The 24,268-nt window shown below is 46.5% G+C and overlaps 1 protein-coding gene across 5 annotated transcripts in view; it reads right to left on the bottom strand.

Moving 5' to 3' along the window:
* Positions 1-24,268, bottom strand: part of KIF2A (kinesin family member 2A) — a 282,224-nt gene that overhangs the window by 169,322 nt on the left and 88,634 nt on the right. For 3 of the 5 annotated variants that reach the window (XM_069222597.1, XM_069222570.1, XM_069222580.1), the window contains exons 3-5: positions 20,915-21,034; positions 16,495-16,549; positions 10,465-10,590 (exon numbers count right to left, since the gene is read on the bottom strand). In XM_069222597.1, the coding sequence (XP_069078698.1) occupies positions 10,465-10,590; positions 16,495-16,549; positions 20,915-21,034 (301 nt within the window). The remainder of the gene's footprint in view (positions 1-10,464; positions 10,591-16,494; positions 16,550-20,914; positions 21,035-24,268) is intronic. The other 2 variants (XM_069222588.1, XM_069222608.1) reach the window with 1 other exon arrangement.

Raw genomic sequence — 24,268 nt, 5'->3', positions numbered from 1 at the left:
GAAGACAACCATGTTATCCAAATGCCCAAGCATAGAGCTATGAACACCTCTGGTCAAAGGACAGCCCCTTGCACTCTAGAAGACTATAACAAAGCTTGTCTAATGGGGCCTTCTATGGAAGTAAACTATGGTAAGCATGTAGGACAACAATCACAGAAATCTGGATAAAGGGCAGGATTCTTAATTTTTCCATGTCCAGGCTCCTTGAATACGATAATGAATCTGGATTAGAAACTATGGAACTATCCTGAAATGGCAATATTGATTTCAAGACACCGGTTTCAAAACCTTTGAATAGAGTCAGACAATTAGGGAAGCTAAGGGCGAGTTAAGGTTGAACACAAAGCTTTGTGGTATGCCTTATTTGCTGCAACTATGAAAACAGGGGCGCACTTCTCCCAGCCCTAACTTAGGTCTGTTACAGGATGACCTGTGTAACATAAGACTTCTCTTGAGTAGTTTCTGTTTTTGCCTGAATAGGGCAGGGGAAAGGAAAACTTACTGCAGGTCTTCTAAACATTTACTCTCCTTCAGCAATGCTTTATCTGGTAGAGACCATCTAGTCGCAGATTCCTTACCTTAGAATATTTCCCTGGCGTCAGACTAGATTCGGAAAATCTTCAACAGTACCCCTGTGCAACAGTAAGTAGCAGTGAATTGCTCCATGACGTCTGCGCCGGAAGGGATGTGTGTAATGCCTATATAGGGGCCACCCCTGCACGCAGACATCAGTTTTTCTTTTTTGTGACCATAAGCCTAACTGCCCAGTGTGCGGATACTATGGGACCTTTTTAGGTCAAAAAAATATTTTGCAGAATGGGGCGGAATGGCAGGGTCAATAAGTAATCTACTGCTATACAGTCTCAACCATACAGGCCATTACCTTAGCTAAGAAACTTGTTCAAATGATAGAGACTTCACGCCACAGATTCCATACCTTAGAATAGATACCAATGAAATACCTTCCTGGAGGTGGGTCTGTGAATTTGCTCTGACCAAATAGTCCTGGAAGACCGAATAGGCAAAGTACCCGTCAAGATGGACTCGACTTTTGAGGCAGCAGTGTTCTGTAAATGTGTAAAAGATGCCCACTTATCAGCCTGGCACATATCCAAGGCAAGGGACTCCATGAGCTAATGCAGTAGACACAGCTTTAGCTCAGCTGGAATGAGGCTGCAAACCTTAGGGGGTTGCTTTTTGGCCAATGCATAGCAGATCTTAATGCAGAGTACTATCCCATCTGGAGATTATCTGTTTCTGCACAACCTTCCTTCTCTATGTTCCAGTGAATCCCATAAAGAGTTGAACGTCCACCCAGTGTTTTTTGGTCCAGTCTAAATAGAAGGATAGAGCCCTCTTAGGGTCCAGCCAGTGGAGTCTCTCAATACTTGGATGGGCAAGGTGGAGCAAAGAAAGTTGGTCGAAGAGTGTCAAAACCTTAGTTAGAAAAGGGGCACAGGTTTGGAGAACGAGTTTGTCCAGGAACAAGTTGGTATATGGAGTTGAACTGAAAGAGCATGTAACTCGCTGACATTTCTGGCCGATGTGACTGCCACCAATAAAATGGCCTTGAGCATCATAAGTCTGACAGAACCACTATGCATGGGTTCAAAAGGAGAACACATCAGGTAAGTCTAAACCAAACTAAGGTCCCGCTGGGACATAAGGAAAGGTTTGGGAGGAAACATAAGCTGCAGACAGTTCACAAAATGAGTCAGAACAGGTGGACTGGTCCACAGCTCTGTATTTTAAAATAAATAAAAAAATAAAAAAAAAAGCTGAGGCGACGGAAAGATATCCCAGATCAAGACCTTGCGGGCCTAAGGGCAGAGCACACAACACTTCAGACACAAGCACAGAAAGTGGGTTGTTGTGTTTCACAGCACACAAAGCCACAAGCCTGTCCCAATGGCAGGCAGATAATGTTTTTGTTGATGGACGCCTGGCTGGAAAAATTAGATCACAGACTTCAGGAGGAATGTCAAAGACCCTCAACTGTCACTGCTCATACTCCACCTATGAAAGTGGAGCGGGTGCAGGTTGGGGTGCAGAAATCTTCACTGTTGCTGCAACAGTAGATGCTCCCAAAAGTGTAGCCTGATCAGAGGACAAATGCTCAGGAGTTATGGATACCAAACTCTCCTCGCCCAATCAGGAGCCACCAGGATGTCTTGGGGCTGGTCGGTTCCATCTTTCTCAGAAATCAGGGAATGAGAGCTATTATCAGGAAGGCAAATAGATCTAGCCAAAGTACTCCCCCCGTCCTGAAAGAAACTTTGAGCTAATCTCTGGGTATAAATGCCATCCGTAATCCATGGTGCATGGAATACTGAGTTTGTCTGCCCTGGTGTTTAGAGATCCCACCCAGTGCTGCACAACCAGGAAAATGTCCTGATGTTCCAGTTATGTCCACAGGCACAAAGCCTCCTGGGCACAGGGTCCACGACCCCACTACACCCTGCTTGTTACAATGCCACATGGCAGTAGTGTTGTCTGAACACCTGGACCAGCTTCCTTTTGATGGACGACAGGAAAGCTTATAAATATCAAGTGAATAGCCATTCGTTTTAGAGGGCTGACGTGGAGCAGCGTCTCCACCGAAGACCAGAGGCCCCTGATCTCCAACTCTCTCAGAAGGCCAGGCCAGCCCAGAAGCAATGCATCAGTCATCACTGTCATGTCTGGTTGCAAGAAAGGAGGGGCCTGTTGCTGGCCCGCTCGCTGTTCATCAACCACCACTGCAGTTCCTTAGCATTCTCCTTTGCAATCTGGACTAGGTTGGAGAGATCACCTGGTTCTGTTCCCACAGGGACTTCAGATCCCACTGTGAAGCCCACATCTGCCATCAAGCATACTTCACCAGCAGGATGCAGGAGGCCATCAGACCCAGTAGTCACAGAGTCAGTCTCAATACAGGACAAAGGTTGAAACATCGGGATCATAGCCCAAGTGTCCTGGACTTTCTGCTCCTGCAGAAAGGCACAGAAGTGAACTGTGTCCAGAAGGGCTGCAAAGAAGAGGAGCGCCTGAGAAGGAGTCCAGTGTGACTTTGTTGTAGTAAACCCCTCTGACTGCAGGAGGTCTGCCATAGTCTGGAGGTGAGTAAAGACTGCCTGTGGGGACACCACCTTCAGTAGCCAGTAATAGAAGTAGGGGAAGACTGGCATCGCAAACCTCCGAAGATGTGCTGCAACCACTGCCATCATTTTTGTGAAGGTGTGCCAGTGAGGACAAAAGCAATCACAGTGAACTGAAAATGCTCCTGGCCCACCGTGAACTGCAAGTAATGAAGAGAGGCAAGCAGCACAGGGATATGAAAATATACATTCTGCAGGTCTAGCACTACCATTCAGTCTCCAGGGTCCAGCGCAGACAGAACCTGGAGTTGAGGGCCTCTAGGATGGGGCAGAGGCCTGTCCTTCGTTGGCACCAGAAAGTAGCAGGAACAGGACCACAACTTGCTTCTGATGATGGCACCCTTTCAATTGTTCCTTTGCACCTCCTGATAAAACAAGGACAGGTGGTCCTCCGTCTGCCAATCTATGTGGTGTCAGGGCGGCAGGGTTTCTGTGAATGGTACAGCATAACCCAACCAAACAATTTAGAGCATCCACTTGTCCAAAGTTATGGATTGCCATTGGGGAAGAAGGACACAGATAATGCCGCCAACAGGTTGCCCACATTGCTGCGAAGGCAGATGAAAGAGGGTTGGAGGTTGCAGTTGGTGGGGTGCAGATTGGGCAGATCTCTGGTCTTGAATACCACGAACCATGTGAGAACCACATAAGTGGCTATGAGAGGACTAGGGAATCTGCTGTCCCTGGTGCTGTGCGTCAAAGGATACGGATGGTAGCCCCTATTGTAGAAACAGAAGGCGTGAAAGGAAGAGTGCCCCCACAACCAGATGTTCAACCTACTGTCCTTAAAGCGCACAAGGGCATAAATAGCCTTGTCCCCAAATAGGTGAATGTCACTGAAGGGCTTAATGTCCATTAGGGATGTCTAGAAATCCCCCATGAAACCAGTCAACCTCAGCCAGGCACGGTGACGGAAAGCCACCAATGAAGCAATGGCCCTACCCAGCGAGTCTGGCAAGGCCAGTTCACATCTTACTGTGAACTTTGCTGTGTCCCCTATATCAGCAATAGCCTGGGTCATGATGGCTCAGGCCTCCCCAGAGACAACCATGGGCAGCACTTGCGGAACCTGGTTCCTCACTGTGTGGCTATATCGACCCAAGAGGCATGCGGTGTTCCCTCAATGCTGTGCAAGGCTGGCGGAAGAGAAAATACTCTTCTCAGATGTATCCAGTCTCTTGGATTCCCTATTAGGTGGAGTGGAACGGAACACACCAGGATTTGCCTTGGAGGTTGAGGCCTGCACCACCAGGCTCTCGGGGTGAGATGCTGGGTGAGGAAAGCTGGGTCACTAGGATGGTGGCAACATGCAATCATCCTGTGCAAAGCAGTGCCTATGCAGATCTTGGCCTGGGCCTGGAGCAGAACATTAGCGAGGGCTTTGTTAAAGGGCAGGAGGAGTTCTGTGTGGTTTACCCCTAGATGAAACACTCCATCAAGACACTGGTCTTGAGTTCTACTGAGGGTAGTGTGAGGTCAAGGACCTCAGCTGTCCATTGCACCATCATAGCAAGGGAGATACCTTCCTGCGTAGTCACACTAGGAGGAGGGACCAGCCCAGCGTAGGGTGAGGTGTCCAGATCACCGGCATCAGTCATGTCCTCATAGTATTTACCTTCGGCAAAAGGTTCTGCAAGGGGATCATGGTAATCACAGTGATCCTTAGACACACCCCAGTCACACTGTCCACAGGGCCTATCAAAGAAAAGTAGGCACTGTCTCTGACCCGGATGGTCTGGTTCTGGTCGGTGTAGACATTAAGCAATGCCAATCCGGCTCTGTATCGAAATCGGGAATTACTATGGGGTCTGAGCCACAGGACTGAACCCAAGCAAAGGGTGTTGATCCACAATCAGTAGGTCCGGATCCAGAGGGCAAACTTGCCAGGCCAAAGCCAGTCAGGGCTCCTCCCAAGCCTTTGAGGCCAACAGGCACTTTAGATGGGTCCAGTTCACCAAATCGGAGGTGCATAGTCTTGAAGACCTCTGAGTTAGGCAGTGGTCATGTCAGCTCTGGGAAATTCAGGGAGTCATGAAATAGACTCAGGCTCAGATTACATAGGTGGAGTACTGGAGTGGGGTCTAGACTTGTGGCGTTGTGCTCGCTCCCTATCTGTTGACTTGGACTAGCATAGCAAAATTGAAGAGCGCTTTGACTTCTCGTGTTTGTGGGCCTTACCAGACGATGACCAACTGGAACGACTCCTGGGACTTTCCATGTGACGGGACCTGGAAATGTGCAGAGACGCCCAATGTTCAACCGTGAGGAACTTCATCGCCAACTGTCAAATCTCTTTAGTATTCATGGTGCGGAAGTTGGGAGAAGCTGTGGAATCATAGTCTGGCTACAGGCACCACAAAGCCAACCAGTTGGGGGTCAGTCACAGACATCCGTCTTTGGCGGGCTCCACACGGATTTAAACCCCATAGGTTTTTTTTTTAGGGGTCACATGTAGGAAAGTACCCTCTTTTTGGCATGGTTACCCACACTGTTTGCCTGCTATCAGTGTGCCTGGACTGTCTCACTGGGATCCTGCCAACCAGGAACCCAGTGATTGTGCTCTCACCCTCTAAATTTGGTAGCCTACGACCTTTGTGCACTCCACAACTGAAATCTTGGTGTCCCCTTATAAATCCCTAGTATATGGTACTCAGGTACACAGGGCATTAAGACACCACGGGACCCCCATGGGCTGCAGCATGTATTATGCCACCCTTGGGAGCCCATGCAAAATGTGTCTAGAGGTCTGCCATTGCAGCCTGCGTGAAAAGGTGCAAGCACCCTTTCACCACAGGTCACTACACCAGGTCTCTGTCAGTCACCCCTATGGTAGGCCCTCCTAGCTCAGAGGGCAGAGGGCAGGGTGAAGGTCCCTGTGTTTGAGGGCACCTCTGCATGAGCAGAGGTGCCCCTATGAACTCCAGTTACACTGCACTGGACTTCGTAAGTGCAGGGAAGCAATTTTACCCTTGTACTGGACACAGGCTACATGACGGTAACGTCAACCCTGGGCATTTTTGGTATCAAACATATCTGAATCCTATCCAAATACTAATGCCAGTATTGGTTGTATAATTCCATGCACTCTGGGAGCCCCTTAGAGGACCCCCCCCCCATTATTGCTCCTACCATTCTTCTACTGTTTTCCAGGGCAGCCTCAACTGCTGCCATCCCTCAGACAGGTTTCTGCCCTCTTGCTACTTGACCAGCTCAAGCAGAGGAAGGCAGAACAAAGGATTTCCTGTGGGAGAGGGAGGCAACACCTTTTCCCTTGGAAATAGGTGTTACAAGGCTTGGTACGGGTAGCCTGCCCAAGCCACTGGTTTGCTTTGAAGGGCACATTTGGTGCCCTCCTTGCATAAACCGGTTTGCATGAGTCAATGGACCCCTGGTCCCTGCTCTGGAGCAAAACTGAACAAAGGAAAGGGGAGTGGCAACTCCCCTGTCCATCACCATCCCAGGGGTGGTGCCCAGAGCTCCTCCAGGTCGCCACTCGATTCTGTCACGATGTGCAGTGGCTCCTGGGAGCATCTCAGTGGCCAGGTCAGACAGGTGACATCAGAGACCCCTCCCGATAGGTGGTCACTGTGCAAGGTGCCAAACCCTCTTTTAGAGCTATTTAGGGACTCCCTTGCGGATGGGTCCCCAGATTCAATGTGCAAGACTCCACCAGGACTCCTCTGCATCGTTTACTTCTACTTCTGGACACTGGAACCGCAACTAGACTCACGAGGAACCGAGAAGACTGCAACTCCTGAGACAACCTCGTCTTGCAGCATTTTTTCTCCAGCTCCTTCCAGCTACTGCAACATTTCTCTGGTTGTGCATCCATTGGGGTCGACGAGATTTCAGCCTGCACTAAGAAGCAAGAAAGAATCTCCCTTGGATTGAAGGAGTCACTCCCCTGCATCTGCAGGCACCTAAAGCAATGATGTCTGGCTGCGTGGATCTGCTCTCCTCTGGAATTGCTTGGATCCTGCACCACTGGTGGTGGTGGTCTGGAGTGGTCCCTTTGGTCCTCTCTGTACACTGCCCAACTTGGGGGATGGTGAGCCCTTGCCTCTCCTTGCAGGACAGTATCCCTGTGCACCACAACACTTGCAGCAACCAAGGCTTTTTGTCTCCTGCTCCAAGGCTACTCCAAAGTGGTAGCTCCGGCTGCCACCACTTCATTCTACCAGGAACAGTCTCCTCTCTGCTGCTCCTGCGACATGGGACTCCTCTCCAGGTGTGCTGATTGGGCCTCACTGCAACTTACTAAGCATGCTGTAAGTGGGTTGCCTGTTGGGGTTGTGACTGCTTCTTCTGCCTCTTGGAAATGCTGAGGGTCAGCCCAGACTCCCCTCCAAGGACAGAGTCCCCTGGACCTTGCTGGTCCTCTTCAGCCTTTCAACTCTTCTTTTGCTTCTTCTTCCATTTGCCAAGGTGAGTTGGTGGTTCTCCTAACCACTGACCATCTGCAACCCGGTGACCGATGAGGGAAACCGTCTGCACCGCTTCAAAGACTCCTCTTCAGCTCCTGGGCACCACAGTTGGTCTTCTCCTTCCCCTGTCGACCTGGATCTTCATCCACAGAAGGGTGGGTAGTGGCTCCTGCCCCGACTGGACACTCCATTGTGGACTTGACTCTGTCCCCTTCTTTTGCAGGTACTCTTCTTCCAGAATCCACCTTTGGTTCCTTCTGGACTGGTCCTTTTCTTGTGCAATTGATTTTCTAAGTCCTCCTGTTAGTCCTTGGGAAAACCAGGTACTTGCCTCTGCTCTCCTGGTTACTGTGGGTCACTTGGGTACTCACTTCTTGGGGTCCCTAGTTCCTCCAGCTTCCCTCTAACAGCTCCATATCCTTGGGTGGTGGACTTCACATCGCGTTCCACTATTTTAGTATATGGCCCTAACTATTTTTCACAAATTCTTACCAATGCTTATTGTTTCTTGTGCCAATTCCTAAGTATGAGAGAGAAAGAGAGAGTATGTGTGTGTGTGTATGTGTGTGTGTGTGTGTGTGTGTGTGTGTGTGTGTGTGTGTGTGTGTGTGTGTGTGTGTGTGTGTGTGTGTGTGTGTGTGTGTGTGTGTGTGTGTGTGTGTGTGTGTGTGTGTGTGTGTGTGTGTGTGTGTGTGTATATATATATATATATTATTATTATTATGTGTACTTACCTCCCAGTTGGGGGGGCTGCCTATAAGTAACCTATCACACAGAAAAGGAACCACACAGTGTTACAAAAATACATGTACTATAGTAACATAACACTAGGTTACTTATAGGCAGCCTACTTGTACTATAGTACATGTCTTTTTGTAACTGTGTGGTTCCTTTTCTGTGTGATAGGTTACTGTGTGACTATTGTGGTACTGCATAAGCTTTGCATGTCTACTAGATAAGTCTTGGCTGCTCATCCAGAGCTACTGCTAGGGAGCCGTGGCTTCCTAGACACTGCCTACATTCACTAAAAGGGTTTGCCTGGAGCTGGTATAAGGTCCAGGAAACACCATAGGTGTCTACCACACACCAGGCCAGCTTCCTATAACATCTCTAAGCACAGTGGGAGCAAGAATGCTTGAAAAGAGTTTATAAAATATATTTTTTTAAATGGTTAAAAAAAACACTAGGGCAACTCTTCTGGAACAACGCTGTTGACGCAGGAAAAAGGGAACTGATATCAGCATGCTGGGGTGGCGCCTATATAGGAAACGTGCAAGTCAGATCTGATGAAGAAGACAAAAAGCCGCTCAATGCCACCTACTGGCGCGCAGAGGTAGTGTTCAAGTTTTTCCTGGTCCAGTCTGAAGCCTGGAGAATATTCTAAGCTAAGCAGTCTACACCTAGAAGTCTCTATCAGATATCGAAATTTAAATACACATTTACATATCAGTTCTGAACGAGAAGATGTGGGGACGAACACAGGTATTAATGCAATTCACTAATACAAGATGAACACTGCTTTAAAAGTTTATGCTTTAAAAAAAGGACATGGTCACTGAGTTGGAGTTTTCCCATTACCACCTGTGCATCCTAGCTCAAAACAGAGGACCCAACATGCCATGCCACCTGGTTGTGAATTACAACAGTCAGTCCTCTTGCCTCTGTGCCAACATCAGGACTACAGCCCATACCCAGTATTTAGATTGCCACATGTTGCCAACCTGTCCATCTATCAGCATGAGAATTCTACAACGATCTTGCTAGGAAAAAACATAAAAGTGCAAACTAAAGAGCATTTGAACGATTATTAGTTTGGAGAAAGAAATGAATGAATCCAATAGTTCTTCAGCAGTAAGAGGATGAAAGATCTTAGCTATCTCTTGCCAGATGCCACTTGTCTGGGCGGAGGCCTTCAGTTCTCCTGGGCAAGTGCTCACCAAGGCAAGCTTTCTATTTCTCCTCACTAAAACACTGGCTGTGGTACAATGGGAAGAAAGTGGTATGCAGTATGTTAAAGTAGAGCGCATAGCATAGGGGCTCAAATGTCTGGCCAGATCCTCCACAACTGGGGAGAAGAGCAAACTACGATAACTTTGAGAGGGTGGGAACTCAGAAATTTCAGAAAATCAAGAGCTCTAAATAAAACTGAAATTGGACACAATGTTCCTTCGTGACACAGTAATCCAAATAAGCTTAAAATAAGCTTATAAGTATAATGCCATCAAAGATCATACTGTAGAAAGAAAAAGAAATGCGCAACTAAGGCCCTCGCCTTGAGTTTGGAGTTAATCCCAATATGGGCGGAAATGGGAATTTCTGCCTTAACTGGGGTTAAGAGTGTGAAACCTGAAAAACGCGACGTGCAAACACAGATTCCAGCAGTTATTCCTCATTGCAAGGGCCAAAACTCAACAGTGCAGCAATACTACTACCTGATAATTACAGCTCTGGTATTACTCTATGAGCTTTTAAAAGGATATAGTTATGATGAGTAGGGAAAGAAATACTGGTATCCCTAGTAATCATAATCTGTGAGTCATTGCAAATATAGCAGAAAACGCATAATGTTCTTAGTAACAAACAGAAAAATAAAGCAATTTATGCATGTTAGAATCTTTCAAATAATGTGCAGGGCATGCAATGTTAAACAAAATGGATCAACCGAGGTGGACACTTGATTATCAGAATAATTACAACATGTGGCACTACTGCATGGCAGAAGTGAACAAAATTACAAAAAAAAAGGATCCAAATCAAACTGTGCAGGACCTCTTAAGATGTGCAAAACCTCCTAATCTGGACTCAACGAATAAAACCTAGCAAGCAGTTTTGGAAGGTTTTGATCTTAAATGTGAATATGTGAGCACAGAACATGAAGGAAGCCTAGAGATAGGGTTACATACAAGGAGGGCCAAAGTCCTTTTTTCCAGGTTGATCAGGAGATATATCTGAAACACTACCATTCTGTTGTGCAGAAGCAGACTGTTCTGGTGGGAGCTGATTTGGCCGTACCCGAGCTGAACCAACCACTGCAAACAAAAAAGTAAAAGTAAAACACAATTGAATATTAAATCAACAATTTACATAACACACTACTTCAATGTTGTGCTTTATAACACTATACCTGGATTAAAACGCAAACTGGGCAGGGTTTAAGAAAAACAGAGGCAGTGGAAAACGCTCAACAATTTAAAAGGTGAAACAAGGTGGCATAACCTTCTTCCATCTAGCTGCCAAGAAACTGAATTCTCTTAATTCACCTTCCTGCCACATGTAGTCACATTGCATTCCACAAACTCATTAAAAGCTGGCTCTCTACTCGATATGTCTCTTTCACACCAAAAAAAAAGGAAACACTGGCCTTCATGCAATCTCCCACATAAATCAAATCATCACACACCAGTGCGGATGCACTACTGTTCTGTTCGTCTGTTTTCTTTCCAGTTAAACTTCTTATTGGGATATCCTTTACATATTTACAGGAGACACTTCACTCATTGTGGCTTGCCTCATCATAGTACACCTACCCAGCTGAGTGCAGGAACCTATCACTCAAGAGGGCTCAAACAATGGAACATTACTCTGGGAGCTCGTAATAAGATAATACTCTCGACAACTGCAGTGTTACAGTTAAAAATGACTTTGGGTAAAACCAGGGTTTCCTTCTATTAAATGGTTATCCCCACCATGGTTAAAAAAAAGCTTTGGATATATTTTGAAAACATAATGGTTTGCCCATACATTCACCTCTTGCCTACATGTTTCTGCTGAAAAATAATTTGCCTATAGGGGTCAGTCAGCTTTTTTCAGGGCTAGAACTATCATGCCTTCCTACACCTTACACTAGAGGAGCCTATCTAACAAGGAGTATTAAGACTCTCCTACTTGTCACGATTGTTCTCTAGCACGCTATATGGTTCTTGATCCAACTCTGTTGGCTTTCCAGGAACTAATGCGACCATCCGCACCTACATTTACCTTCCGCTGCTGCACGGGAAGGTAAATGTGGATCAAGAACCAGATGTGTCAAAGGTAATAGAGCCTTATGACTCCTTATTGGACACACTCCTTTAGTGTAGGAGAAGGCAGGCAGGGTAGTTCTAGTCCTGAAGAAAGCTAAGTGCTCCCATGGGCAAAAATCTTTTAAGCTTAAACATGCAGGCAAAAGAGATAAGTGAATGGGAAAACCATTATGTTTTTTAAAATACTTCAAAATCGTTTTTTAACCATGGCAAGGGTACCCATTCAATAAAAAGAAATTCTGGTTTTAGCTTAAGTCATTTTTAACTGGAACCCTGCACTTGTCCAGCTTACTATTTTATTACGAGCTCCTAGACTTATGTACTGTTGGTGGAACTCACTTGGGTGATAGTACACCTAACCATGTGGGGGGACATCTATGATGAAGCATGCCGTCAATCAACAGGGGAGTTGTCTCCTCGAATACCAACAGGATATCCCTGCTGGAAGTTTGGTTGGCCCCAAAACAGAAGACCGACACAGTGGGGTCTTTACTCAATTTGCATGGAATGTTAGTGGTAGTATTCCTTCTAGGAGGCTGGCCTGACTTATAGTGGGTACCTTGTGGTACTTACACCTTGTGCCAGGTCCAGTTATCCCTTATTAGTAGATTAGTAGTGTTCTAGCAGCTTAGGCTGATAGAGGTAGCTATAGCAGAGCAGCTTAGGCTGAACTAGGAGACATGCAAAGCTCCTACTATACCACCTATATCATAAGAAACACAAAACTCAAAGTTACTAAAAATAAAGGTACTTTATTTTAGTGACAATATGCCAAAAGTATCTCAGAGGATATACTCCCTTAGGAGATAATTAAAATACACAAAATATACACACAAACCAAAATCAGGTAAGTTAAGCAGTTAGAAAAGTAGTGCAAACACTGTAGAACACAATAGAATGCAATAGGAGACAATAGGCCTAGGGGCAACAAACCATATACTCCAAAAGTGGAATGCGAACCACAAATGGATCCCAGGCCTAGTGCAGTGTGTAGAGGGTCGCTGGGAGTGTAAGAAAACACTAAGGGTGTCCAAGATACCCCATCCCAAGACCCTGAAAAGTAGGAGTAAAGTTACCCTACTACCACAGAAAGACAGTAAAGTCGAGATAGGGAATTCTGCAAAGACAACAACTGACTGCACAGCACTGAAGACTGATTCCTGGACCTGAGGACCCACAAAGGAAGGGGACCAAGTCCAAGAGTCATGCAAGTGTCTGGGGTAGCAGGAGCCCACTAAACCCCGGATGAAGATGCAAAGGGGCTGCCTCTGGGTGGAAGAAGCCGAAGATTCTGCAACAACGGAAGGTGCCAGGAACTTCTCCTTTGGTCAGAAAATGTCCCACGGTGTGCTGGAGGATGCAGAGTTGTTTCCACGCAGAAAGACTGCAAACAAGCCTTGCTAGCTGAAAAAGTCGCGGTTGAAGATTATGGGTGCTGCCAGGGCCCAGGAAGGACCAGGAGGTCGCCCCTTGGAGGAGGAGACAGAGGGGGTGCTCAGCAACACAGAGAGCTCACGCAGAAGCAGGCAGCACCCGCAGAAGCACCTGAACAGGCGTTCAGGAAATCTGAGCACGGCGGTCGTCTCAGCACAACAAAAGAGGGTCCCACGAAGTTGGAGGTCAACTTAGCGAGTTGGGCACTGCAGGACGGAGTGCTGGGGACCTGGGCTGTGCTGTGCACGAAGGAAGTCTTGCAAAAGTGCAGCTGCAGATCACGCAGTACACAGGATTACTGTCTAGCATGGGGAGGCAAGGACTTACCTCCACCTAATTTGGACAGAAGGACCACAGGACTGTTGGGGTCACTTGGATCCAGCTCCTGTGTTCCAGGGACCACGCTCGTCAAGATGAGAGGGGACCCAGAGGACCAGTGATGCAGAAGTTTGGTGCCTGCGTTGGCAGGGGGGAAGATTCTGTCGACCCACTGGAGATTTCTTCTTGGCTTCCAGTGCAGGGGGAAGGCAGACAGCCCTCAGAGCATGCACCACCAGGAAACAGTTGAGAAAGCCAGCAGCATTAGGCGCTACAATGTTGCTAGTAGTCTTCTTGCTACTTTGTTGCGGTTCTGAAGGCGTCCTGGAGCAGTCAGCGGTCGATCCTTGGCAGAAGTTGAAGAGAGAAGTGCAGAGGAACTCTGGTGAGCTCTTGCATTCGTTATCTGACGAGAAACGAACAGGAGAGACCCTAAATAGCCCTCAGAGGAGGATTGGCTACCTAACCAGGTAAGAGCCTATCAGGAGGGGTCTCTGACGTCACCTGCTGGCACTGGTCACTCAGAGGTCTCCATTGTGCCCTCACACCTCTGCATTCAAGATGGCAGAGGTCTGGGGCACACTGGAGGAGCTCTGGGCACCACCCCTGGGGTGGTGATGGACAGGGGAGTGGTCACTCCCCTTTCCTTTGTCCAGTTTCATGCCAGAGCAGGGTCTGGGAGATCCCTGAACCAGTATAGACTGGTTTAAGCAAGGAGGGCATCATCTGTGCCCTTCAAAGCATTTCCAGAGGCCAGGAGAGGCTACTCCTCTCAGGCCCTTAACACCTATTTCCAAAGGGAGAGGGTGTAACACCCTCTCTCAGAGGAAATCCTTTGTTCTGCCTTCCTGCCTTCCTGGGACTGGGCTGCCCAGGCCTCAGGGGGGCAGAAACCTGTCTGAGGGTTGGCAGCAGCGGTAGCTGCAGAGAAAACCCCAGAGTTAGTTTGGCAGTACCCGGGGTCCATGCTGGAGCCCCGGGGATGCATGAGATTGGCAGATTGGGGGGGGGGGGGGCAATTCCATGATCTTAGACATGTTACATGGCCATATTCAGAGTTACCATTGTGAAGCTATGTGTAATGGTGTCCCCGCACTCACAAAGTCCGGGGAAATTGCCCTGAACAATGTGGGGGCACCTCGGCTAGTGCCAGGGTGCCCTCACACTTAGTAACTTTGCACCTAACCTTCACTAAGTGAGGGTTAGACATATAGGTGACTCATAAGTTACTTAAGTGCAGTGTAAAATGGCTGTGAAATAACGTGGACGTTATTTTAACTCAGGATGCAGTGGCAGTCCTGTGTAAGAATTGGCTGAGCTCCCTATGGGTGGCAAAAGAAATGGTCCAGCCCATAGGGATCTCCTGGAACCCCAATACCCTGGGTACCCAGGTACCATATACTAGGGAATTATAAGGGTGTTCCAGTGTGCCAATCACAATTGGTAAAATTAGTCACTAGCCTGCAGTGACAATTTTAAAAGCAGAGAGAGCATAAACTTTGAGATTCTGGTTAGCAGGGTCTCAGGATACAGTTAGGCACCACACAGGGAACACATATAGGCCACAAACTATGAGCACTGGGGTCCTGGCTAGCAGGATCCCAGTGAGACAGTAAAAACACCCTGACATATACTCACAAACAGGCCAAAAGTGGGGGTAACAACCTGTCAAATAGTGCCACAGTCATTTTGTCCTGCAACCTGTTGTGCCTCCAAAAGCTTGGGAGGGCTCCCTGCCTTCAAAAAAGACCCAGGAACTCATGTGTGGCAGTTTTCCTGCATCTTGCAGGCACTCCAAGAGAACTGAGGTCTCTAGACTGCTGAAAACTTTACACTTGAATGCACCACTGCATCCGTGCCGCCTAGCCGCACCACTGCATCTGTGCCGCATAGCCGGAGTTAAAGTGGGCCAACGGTTCCAGCATGCGCCCCCTGCCCACCTTGAACTTGACCACTGTGGACTCACTGATGCTGACTGCAGCCTCTGCCCGCAGGCCCAATCAACTGAGTGCTCCCAGTGCAGAAAACCCCACTTCTCAAGATACCTCTGCACCCATCGCCCCTGGCCCGAGGAGGAGAGGACATAAGGTATCCTCACATCCCCGAGCAAAGCGAGAGCTGAGCTCACTTGCTGGTTCAGTCCAAACCTGCAGCCTCTTTTCAACTGGACCAATCCCGATTGACTAACTTTGGGCACCCAGCCGCCCGGTGTGACCTGTTGTTGTGGTCCTGGACCTTGCCCATACTTACTTTAAGTCTAGGAGATTGGTTCCGTAAGTCACTGTACTATACCTCTATGCAGAATTAGTTTTTCCTATACAGGATAACATTACCATGTCTGAAAAATGGACTGTGTCGACTTTAGAAACTATATATTTTTTCTCTTGAAAAACGTACTTACCTGATCATATAAATTCTGGTGTGGGTGTGGGTGTGGGTGTGTGTTTTGTAAATGGGTATAGATCTCCTTATGGAGTCGTGTGTCTCCTTTATATTGACTGTGTGCCTAAGGTAAATGTGCACTCTGATAAGCCTAAGACTGCTCAACCACACTACCCCTTTAAAAGAGCACCTTGGGATTACTAGAGCAGGCCCCTGTCCACTAGTAAGGGAACCCCTGGACTCCTTGCAGGATATATCTCATATTGATATATCATATAAAGAGCCAGCTTCCTCCAAACTCCTGTGTGAATTCCATAATCTCAGACACTCAAACCACTCCCTCGCCCCCTATCTGAAAGTTATGAGCCTTTATGTCCCAGAGAGGAACGAAATGCCAGATAATGAGGAGGAGAGTCATACATCCAATAAGCTTGACTCAAAAGCTATTCCTCCCCTTGACGTCAGAAGGAGCGACTGGACATTTCCGCACTCTAAAATTGAAGGTTTTAAGATCTGCAGTCCAATCCAGACTGGCTAAGTGAAATGCTGTTGAGAACATCCATTCCTCTTCGGGTGAAATTAAATGCCCAGAGTTAGTGCAGAGGCCACAAACAAGCTGAGCTTACCACAATGACAAATGGCCAAATTACAACTTTCAAGAAGGTTTACGTCAACGTAATGCAATTCTGCTCCTGTGGCCCTTCGCAGCAATTTTCATGATTCCAAGAAGAAAGGATGTTTTGTTTCAAGAACAGCAGAAATATTTCAAGCATTTACCTCGATTGTCTCTGGCAGGAGTTTCATTCTTGACGGGGGCTACCGTTCTTCGATTCTAAGGAAATAAATAACCAATTAATCAGACAATTCTACTGCATCAAGATACAAAGTCCTTAGAAAAAGAAAATGTAAGCTCCATTGTTCTACAAAAGCACATGCACTATTCAGGAGGTGATGAAAAATCCCAGTCAGCTTTTTATACAGTTGCTCCCAACTAGGTTGCAGTAACTTTCACTGATTCACAACATATAAAAAGTGACTGCTCATTTATCTGAAAAGGAGTGGTCCGAAGCGGTTTCTTTATCGCAGAAGAAAAGTCACCCAAGCCCTCGTAAGCAACAAGCTGGACTACGGCAATGCCCTCTATGCAGGAACAACGGCCAAACGTTGTGAGGCTGCAACGCATCCAGAATGCCGCTGCACGCCTCATCCTGGACATCCCCAGCCACTGCCACATCACAGACCACCTGAAAAACCTGCCCTCTCCCAGTCAACAAGAGAATCACCTTCAAACTCCTCACCCACACTCACACAGCACTGCACAACACCGGACCAGAATACCTCAACAGATGACTCTCCTTCTACATCCTGACCCGGCATCTCCGCTCCACCTACCTCGCCCTCACAACAGTCCCACGTGTCCGCAGAACTACAACTGGCAGTAGATCATTCTCGCATCTCTCCGCCAAAACGTGGAACACTCTTCCCACGCACCTGCGCCAGACCAAAGACCTCCTTACCGTCAGGAAACTTCTCAACACCTGGCTGTTCGAGCAGTAGCAGCACCCCCTTCCTGCCCCATTCCCCCTCCACCCCCTGCCTCAGCGCATTGAGACCCTCACGGGTGAGTAGTGCGCTTTGCAAATCCCTGATTGATTGACTGCCCTGTGCCTAAAAACGGAATGCGCATGTATATGTAAAAAATAAATGTGTAGCTCAAAGAGAACAAAGTTATTTACTATGGGCCGGATTACGAGTCTGGCGGTTGGAAAACCAGACCGTCAGACTCACACTAAAAAGACTGCAGCGGAGCTGGCGGTCTCTTCACCAGACCCATTAAAAGTTTGCCATTGTGCTGACCGGTGGAAACGAAGGTTTCGGCTGGTCAGTCTAGTGGAAACGGTGTAGAGGCATTGGACGGAGTCCAATGCTGTCGCCCAGGGGTGCCATCCAGCATCCTCGGAATGCGCACTGTCCCCTGTGGCCCCCAGCACACCTTTAATGGCGCCTTTCCATGACGGGGTGACTGCCATGGAAAGGCTGGGGTGAGGTGTAATCAATCAGGCGGAGCAGAGTTCAGTGCCCCCAGGATAAGTACAACTCAGACTGCCGTCACTCTCTCAGGAACAATGTTCCCAGTGGAAACGCCAGTCGAACTGCCGGGGTCGTAATGTGGCTATCAAGCCGCCAGTTGCAGTGGTCTGACCGTCACCGGGAGTCTGGCGGGCCTTGTACTGCCAGACTCGTAATCGAGCCCTGTGTCTTGATGCTGCCACACCCTTTCAATATCACATGCCTTTTTAGCTGTGATCTATTTTGAAATGGACGGAAAGCAAATAGTACTGTTGTCTGTGCACAACCTCCTTTGAATTATTTGTGCAAAAAAAATGTCACTGGAAGCTGCTCTTCAGAAGAATGTTCAGCTATACGAAATAACTCGCATAAGTACTAAAATGTATATATAAAAGGAAGAACGTATTCACTGCAACCTGAATACAATATGTATTCACTTACCATGAGGGTAAGGAAACCTCGCTTTAGAGAAAACCTATCACATTGCAAAATGTTTGGGTATAGTATTCTTCAAAGTGATATCAGCCATTCTTCATTTCACACTACACTTAAAGCATTTTTCTCTTATGTAATCTTAAATGTTTTCCAAATCAGAAGGCCTAAGAAGATAGCTGTGAGAAACTGGTTCCAACCCATCTAATATCACTCAATTTTTGCTTTGTGGACTACCTGGTTTACCGCACGAGGCATACATTAATGAATATCATTCTAAGATAGTACCATCCTTAGTGGTTTAAGTTGTGCTGCATTGGTTAAGCATAAAATATTTCTGGTTTTATTAATGAGCATACACCCTGACAAAGGAAGGAGGCGTTTTTAACAACCACACCTTAGTATGTTGTGTCTAGTATGTGGGGGAGACTGTGGATTTATGGCGTGTGAACTGTTACTGCCACCAGGTAAATATTTGTAAACTGATACGCATTATGAGCACTGTGTATGTAATAAAGTACTTTTTATAAGTAAAGGCACTGAACAGCAACTATTTATTGGGTGGTGGGTGTTGCTTGCCTAAAGAGTGGGATACTAACCTATACCATCTCTCTTAAGTAGACCTTGTACACTTCTCTCTCACTATCCTGAGCAACTTAAGCTCTACAATGGGATACTTCATTTGCAGTAACTGGATATTGCATACTCATTACTTGTGAAGTACCCACAATCTTTGCAAATAAGAATAATGGGCTATATGTACTAGCATTAGGAACACTGATTTCTTAATTGAGATTAACTGTGAATCTTAATTAGGAAATCTTTATTGCTAATGTATCAAATGCTTTATTGCCAAATAGCGAATCCTAGTAGGTTTCTGGAGGACATCCTTGACTCAAAACATTTTCACCAAAAAGTAAAAAAAAGAAAAAAAAAAAAAAAAGGCAATCAAAAAGTGACTATGGGGTAGCTCTCTCCAGATCAGCACTTGCTGGTGAAGAAAGCAAAGAACGGATGTCAGTGCACCGGGGAGGCGCTTACATAGGAACCGTGACTTCATATCTGCCGTGGATAACGCAGACGACGGACGCAGGGCCGATCGATGACACTTAACTGCATGCAGGGGTACTGCTCACGAAAATCCTCCAGATCCAGTCTGACGCCTGGGGAGGATTCAAAGGTAAGGAATCTGAAACTAGAAGTCTCTATCTGATCATCCAAATGAGAAGGTGGGAGAGTGCCAGGAAAGTTGAGCTGTCCATAAGAATCCAAAAGTGAATCACCACTGAGATGCTAAGAGAAAAATAGGCTTCTTGTTTTGTGTGCAGCTGGAGTAAAAAGAAACCTTGTCTTATCAATAAGAGAGAGGAAACTGGTTTATGGCAGGCTGTGAGCACTGTGAATGGGGACATCAGGTATCAAATTAGGAGGAGTCACAGGTATGCTTACAACACAGTTAACAATGAAACTGGGTTGATAAGCCGGGAGAGTGCTTGTGTCTGGATTTCGCACAGGTCTTACTGAGAGAGCAATTAAACTGAGAGTCAACTCATATTTTTCACTGAACCCAAGCTCCCAGGAAGACAGAAACCTTTATATACGCAAGTGATGGCAATAAGAAAATATGCTTGGGAATGGGTCAGAGGATTGTAGGGGAGTCAATTAACAGAATTATGCAAAACATACACTGGGACAAATAGAAACACAACAATAGTTAGGGTACAGTAGCAGTTAAACCTATTACCTATGTCCACTATGACCTTTCAGCACAACCTTGCAAAAGCTACAAGTCAGTCAGCGAGCAATGAAGCAAAGGACCTCCACAATTTGTATCTGGGGTACGGTGTAGATATGGTAGGAGTGAGAGGCACACATCAGTGGTTTCCTGCTACATGTAAACATTATAGTCATAACTTTCTTCTTTGAAATCCCCAGGTCTTTTTTTTTTTTTATACCTCTGTACCTTATTCCACCACTATACAAACTGAACACTCAATTCCAACAATAAGTACTCTCAGTTCTCGAAGATAGGATAAATAAGGCTTCTTTCCTTTCTTCTTGTGAGCCCATCAGCGCTGTAGAAATACTATGAAGACATAACATCACCCCCACCTACCCTCTCATCAATTCTGTCCTAATGTGCAATCTTTTCTCTCCTTCCATAAAGATCCCAGCAGTGCGTGAAGCAGCCAAGTAGTGAAGACATATTGTGATACAGAACCACAAAGACCACATCTATGCCCTAGACATAAGTATCTCTGAAAGTCTTTATGCGAAGCAAAAGTACACCTCTATGCCTGTGAAATAAACAGGGACTCAAACTCCTCATGTACATATACAAAGCCTTGCACAGCATGGGCCACACTTAATTCAACAATCGCATGAACCTCCACAAACGTACCCAAAACCTCGGCTCAGCATGACTCCTATGCACACATCCACCACACATGTAGAACCAGATCCAGCAGTTGTGCCTTCACCTACCTTGCTCCCAAAGCCTGGAAACAATTTAACCCTGCACATCAAACCCACCTTATCAGTTCTTGAATGTGCTAAACACTGGAGAAATGGCTCTTCAACAATTCTCAGCCCTGGCTCAGTCCACACTGCTCCTCCTTTTCACCACCAGGATACTGTTTCAGACAAGTTGTTTACTCTACAAATGCCAATAACATACCGTCTAAAATGCACATACCTTAGCGATTTTGTTTACTTTAGCAGATGGCGTGGAAGGTGGTGGAGTTTCTGGACTTGGCTCTAATTCCTCTTCAGGTGCAAGGTCTGGGTTTAGTGCAAATATACTTTCAAGATCAATCTGTGGGAAAATAGAATAAAAACACTTTTTGTTAAATTTTTTATGCATTTCCAACCAAAATGGATGCCCAGAGAAACACATGAAAAAAGGCACACTGAAAAAATGCTATATTACAGACTGACCCTGGAGGTTGGTGTGAGAAAGCCAAAAAGAACACACGTCTATTAAGGTTAAGAAAAATAATGCATTTCGGTTTTTTTTGTAATTTATAGGAGGGACTACTCTATAAATGCATATGGAGAAAAGAAATGAATATCAAAACTTGCGCAGTGAAGAAAAAGTTACTTACCTTCGGTAACGCTTTTTCTGGTGGATGCAGTAGCTACCTGTGGATTCCTCATCTTATGAATTTTCCCAAGGCGCCAGCATTCGACGGAAAATTTTCCTTCCAGCTCTCCACATCGACGAGGACGTCACAATTGCACGGCTCCGCACGTGACTCCGTCTGACGTCACCGTGGCAATAAGAGGTCCTCCCCGCTGTGCTGGCGTCAGTTTCACCCTTTTTTACGTGCCTTTGAGGCGAACAGGTGAAAACTGACCTCACGATAGCACATATAAATACAGGGAGTGCAGAATTATTAGGCAAGTTGTATTTTTGAGGATTAATTTTATTATTGAACAACAACCATGTTCTCAATAAACCCAAAAAACTCATTAATATCAAAGCTGAATATTTCTGGAAGTAGTTTTTAGTTTTAGCTATGTTAGGGGGATATCTGTGTGTGCAGGTGACTATTACTGTGCATAATTATTAGGCAACTTAACAAAAAAAATATATACCCATTTCAATTATTTATTATTACCAGTGAAACCAATATAACATCTCAACATTCACAAATATACATTTCTGACATTCAAAAACAAAACAAAAACAAATCAGTGACCAATATAGCCACCTTTCTTTGCAAGGACACTCAAAAGCCTGCCATCCATGGATTCTGTCAGTGTTTTGATCTGTTCACCATCAACATTGCGTGCAGCAGCAACCACAGCCTCCCAGACACTGTTCAGAGAGGTGTACTGTTTTCCCTCCTTGTAAATCTCACATTTGATGATGGACCACAGGTTCTCAATGGGGTTCAGATCAGGTGAACAAGGAGGCCATGTCATTAGATTTCCTTCTTTTATACCCTTTCTTGCCAGCCACGCTGTGGAGTACTTGGACGCGTGTGATGGAGCATTGTCCTGCATGAAAATCATGTTTTTCTTGAAGGATGCAGACTTCTTCCTGTACCACTGCTTGAAGAAGGTGTCTTCCAGGAACTGGCAGTAGGACTGGGAGTTGAGCTTGACTCCATCCTCAACCCGAAAAGGCCCCACAAGCTCATCTTTGATGATACCAGCCCAAACCAGTACTCCACCTCCACCTTGCTGGCGTCTGAGTCGGACTGGAGCTCTCTGCCCTTTACCAATCCAGCCACGGGCCCATCCATCTGGCCCATCAAGACTCACTCTCATTTCATCAGTCCATAAAACCTTAGAAAAATCAGTCTTGAGATATTTCTTGGCCCAGTCTTGACGTTTCAGCTTGTGTGTCTTGTTCAGTGGTGGTCGTCTTTCAGCCTTTCTTACCTTGGCCATGTCTCTGAGTATTGCACACCTTGTGCTTCTGGGCACTCCAGTGATGTTGCAGCTCTGAAATATGGCCAAACTGGTGGCAAGTGGCATTGTGGCAGCTGCACGCTTGACTTTTCTCAGTTCATGGGCAGTTATTTTGCGCCTTGGTTTTTCCACACGCTTCTTGCGACCCTGTTGACTATTTTGAATGAAACGCTTGATTGTTCGATGATCACGCTTCAGAAGCTTTGCAATTTTAAGAGTGCTGCATCCCTCTGCAAGATATCTCACTATTTTTGACTTTTCTGAGCCTGTCAAGTCCTTCTTTTGACCCATTTTGCCAAAGGAAAGGAAGTTGCCTAATAATTATGCACACCTGATATAGGGTGTTGATGTCATTAGACCACACCCCTTCTCATTACAGAGATGCACATCACCTAATATGCTTAATTGGTAGTAGGCTTTCGAGCCTATACAGCTTGGAGTAAGACAACATGCATAAAGAGGATGATGTGGTCAAAATACTCATTTGCCTAATAATTCCCTGTACATATAAATATGGATATTCCCTTCCTCCTGAAACTTGCTGCAACCACCGCCATCACCTTCGTGAAGACTTGAGGTGCTGAAGTAAGACCATAAGGAAGGACCGCAAACTGGTAGTGTTACGACCCCACCACAAACCGGAGATACTTCCTGTGCGACTTGAGAATAGGGATATGAAAGTAAGCATCCTGCAAGTCGACAGACACTATCCAATCGTCTTTGTTCAACGTCAGAAGTACCTGCGCTAGAGTCAGCATCTTGAATTTCTCCTGTTTGAGGAACCAATTCAAAATCCTCAGATCCAGGATAGGTCTCAATCGACCATCCTTCTTGGGGATCAGGAAATATCTTGAATAACAACCCTGACCCCTTTAATGCTCTGGAACCAACTCCACTGCGTCTTTTGATAACAGGACTTAAACCTCCTGCTGCAACAACAGGGGATGGTCTTCTGAACAAAATGAAGAACAGGGAGGGATGGGAGGGGGAAACTGCTGAAAAGGAAGGGCATATCCTTTACTCACAATATTTAGAACCCAGGAGTCTGATGTGGCTAACTCTCAATCATGGAGGGAAAAAAATTAACCCCCCCCTTACAGGAAAAGTGTGACTCAAAATGGGTAGAAAACTAGGGCTGCTTTCCTTGTTGAACTCTCCCCCCCCCCCCCCAAGAGGAAGAGGATGATACAGGGTGCTGCTGGGTGGCCCCTTCTTGTCCAAACTCTCCCCCGCCCTCTAAATGGGAGACTGGCAGGCTGTTGGACTGTGGACTGGGGACCTGGGTCTCCCACAATAAATGGCTCCACGCCCAAACCCCATGAACCTCCAAAAGGACTGAAAGGGGTAGTAGTGGAAGCCTGCAGATCCAAAGACTTCGCTGTGGCCCTACTGTCCTTGAAGCGCTCTAAGGCAGAGTCAGCTTTGGCCCCAAACAGCTTTTTTCCGTCAAAAGGCAGGTCCAATAGAGTGGTCTGGACATTTGTAGAAAAGCCAGAAGACCTCATTCCTGGTAGCGATTGAAGTACCCATCGCCCGGGCCACTGAATCTGCAGTATCCAGACCAGACTGGATAATCTGCTTTGCCATTGCATCTCCTGCAGTAAGTCAGGAACTACAGCTTTAACCGCGT

Source organism: Pleurodeles waltl, chromosome 1_1 (assembly GCF_031143425.1).
Source record: "Pleurodeles waltl isolate 20211129_DDA chromosome 1_1, aPleWal1.hap1.20221129, whole genome shotgun sequence".
Taxonomy (NCBI): Eukaryota; Metazoa; Chordata; class Amphibia; order Caudata; family Salamandridae; genus Pleurodeles; species Pleurodeles waltl.
The sequence above is the reverse complement of the archived record's forward strand: the minus strand, read 5'-3'. Positions and strand labels throughout refer to the sequence as shown.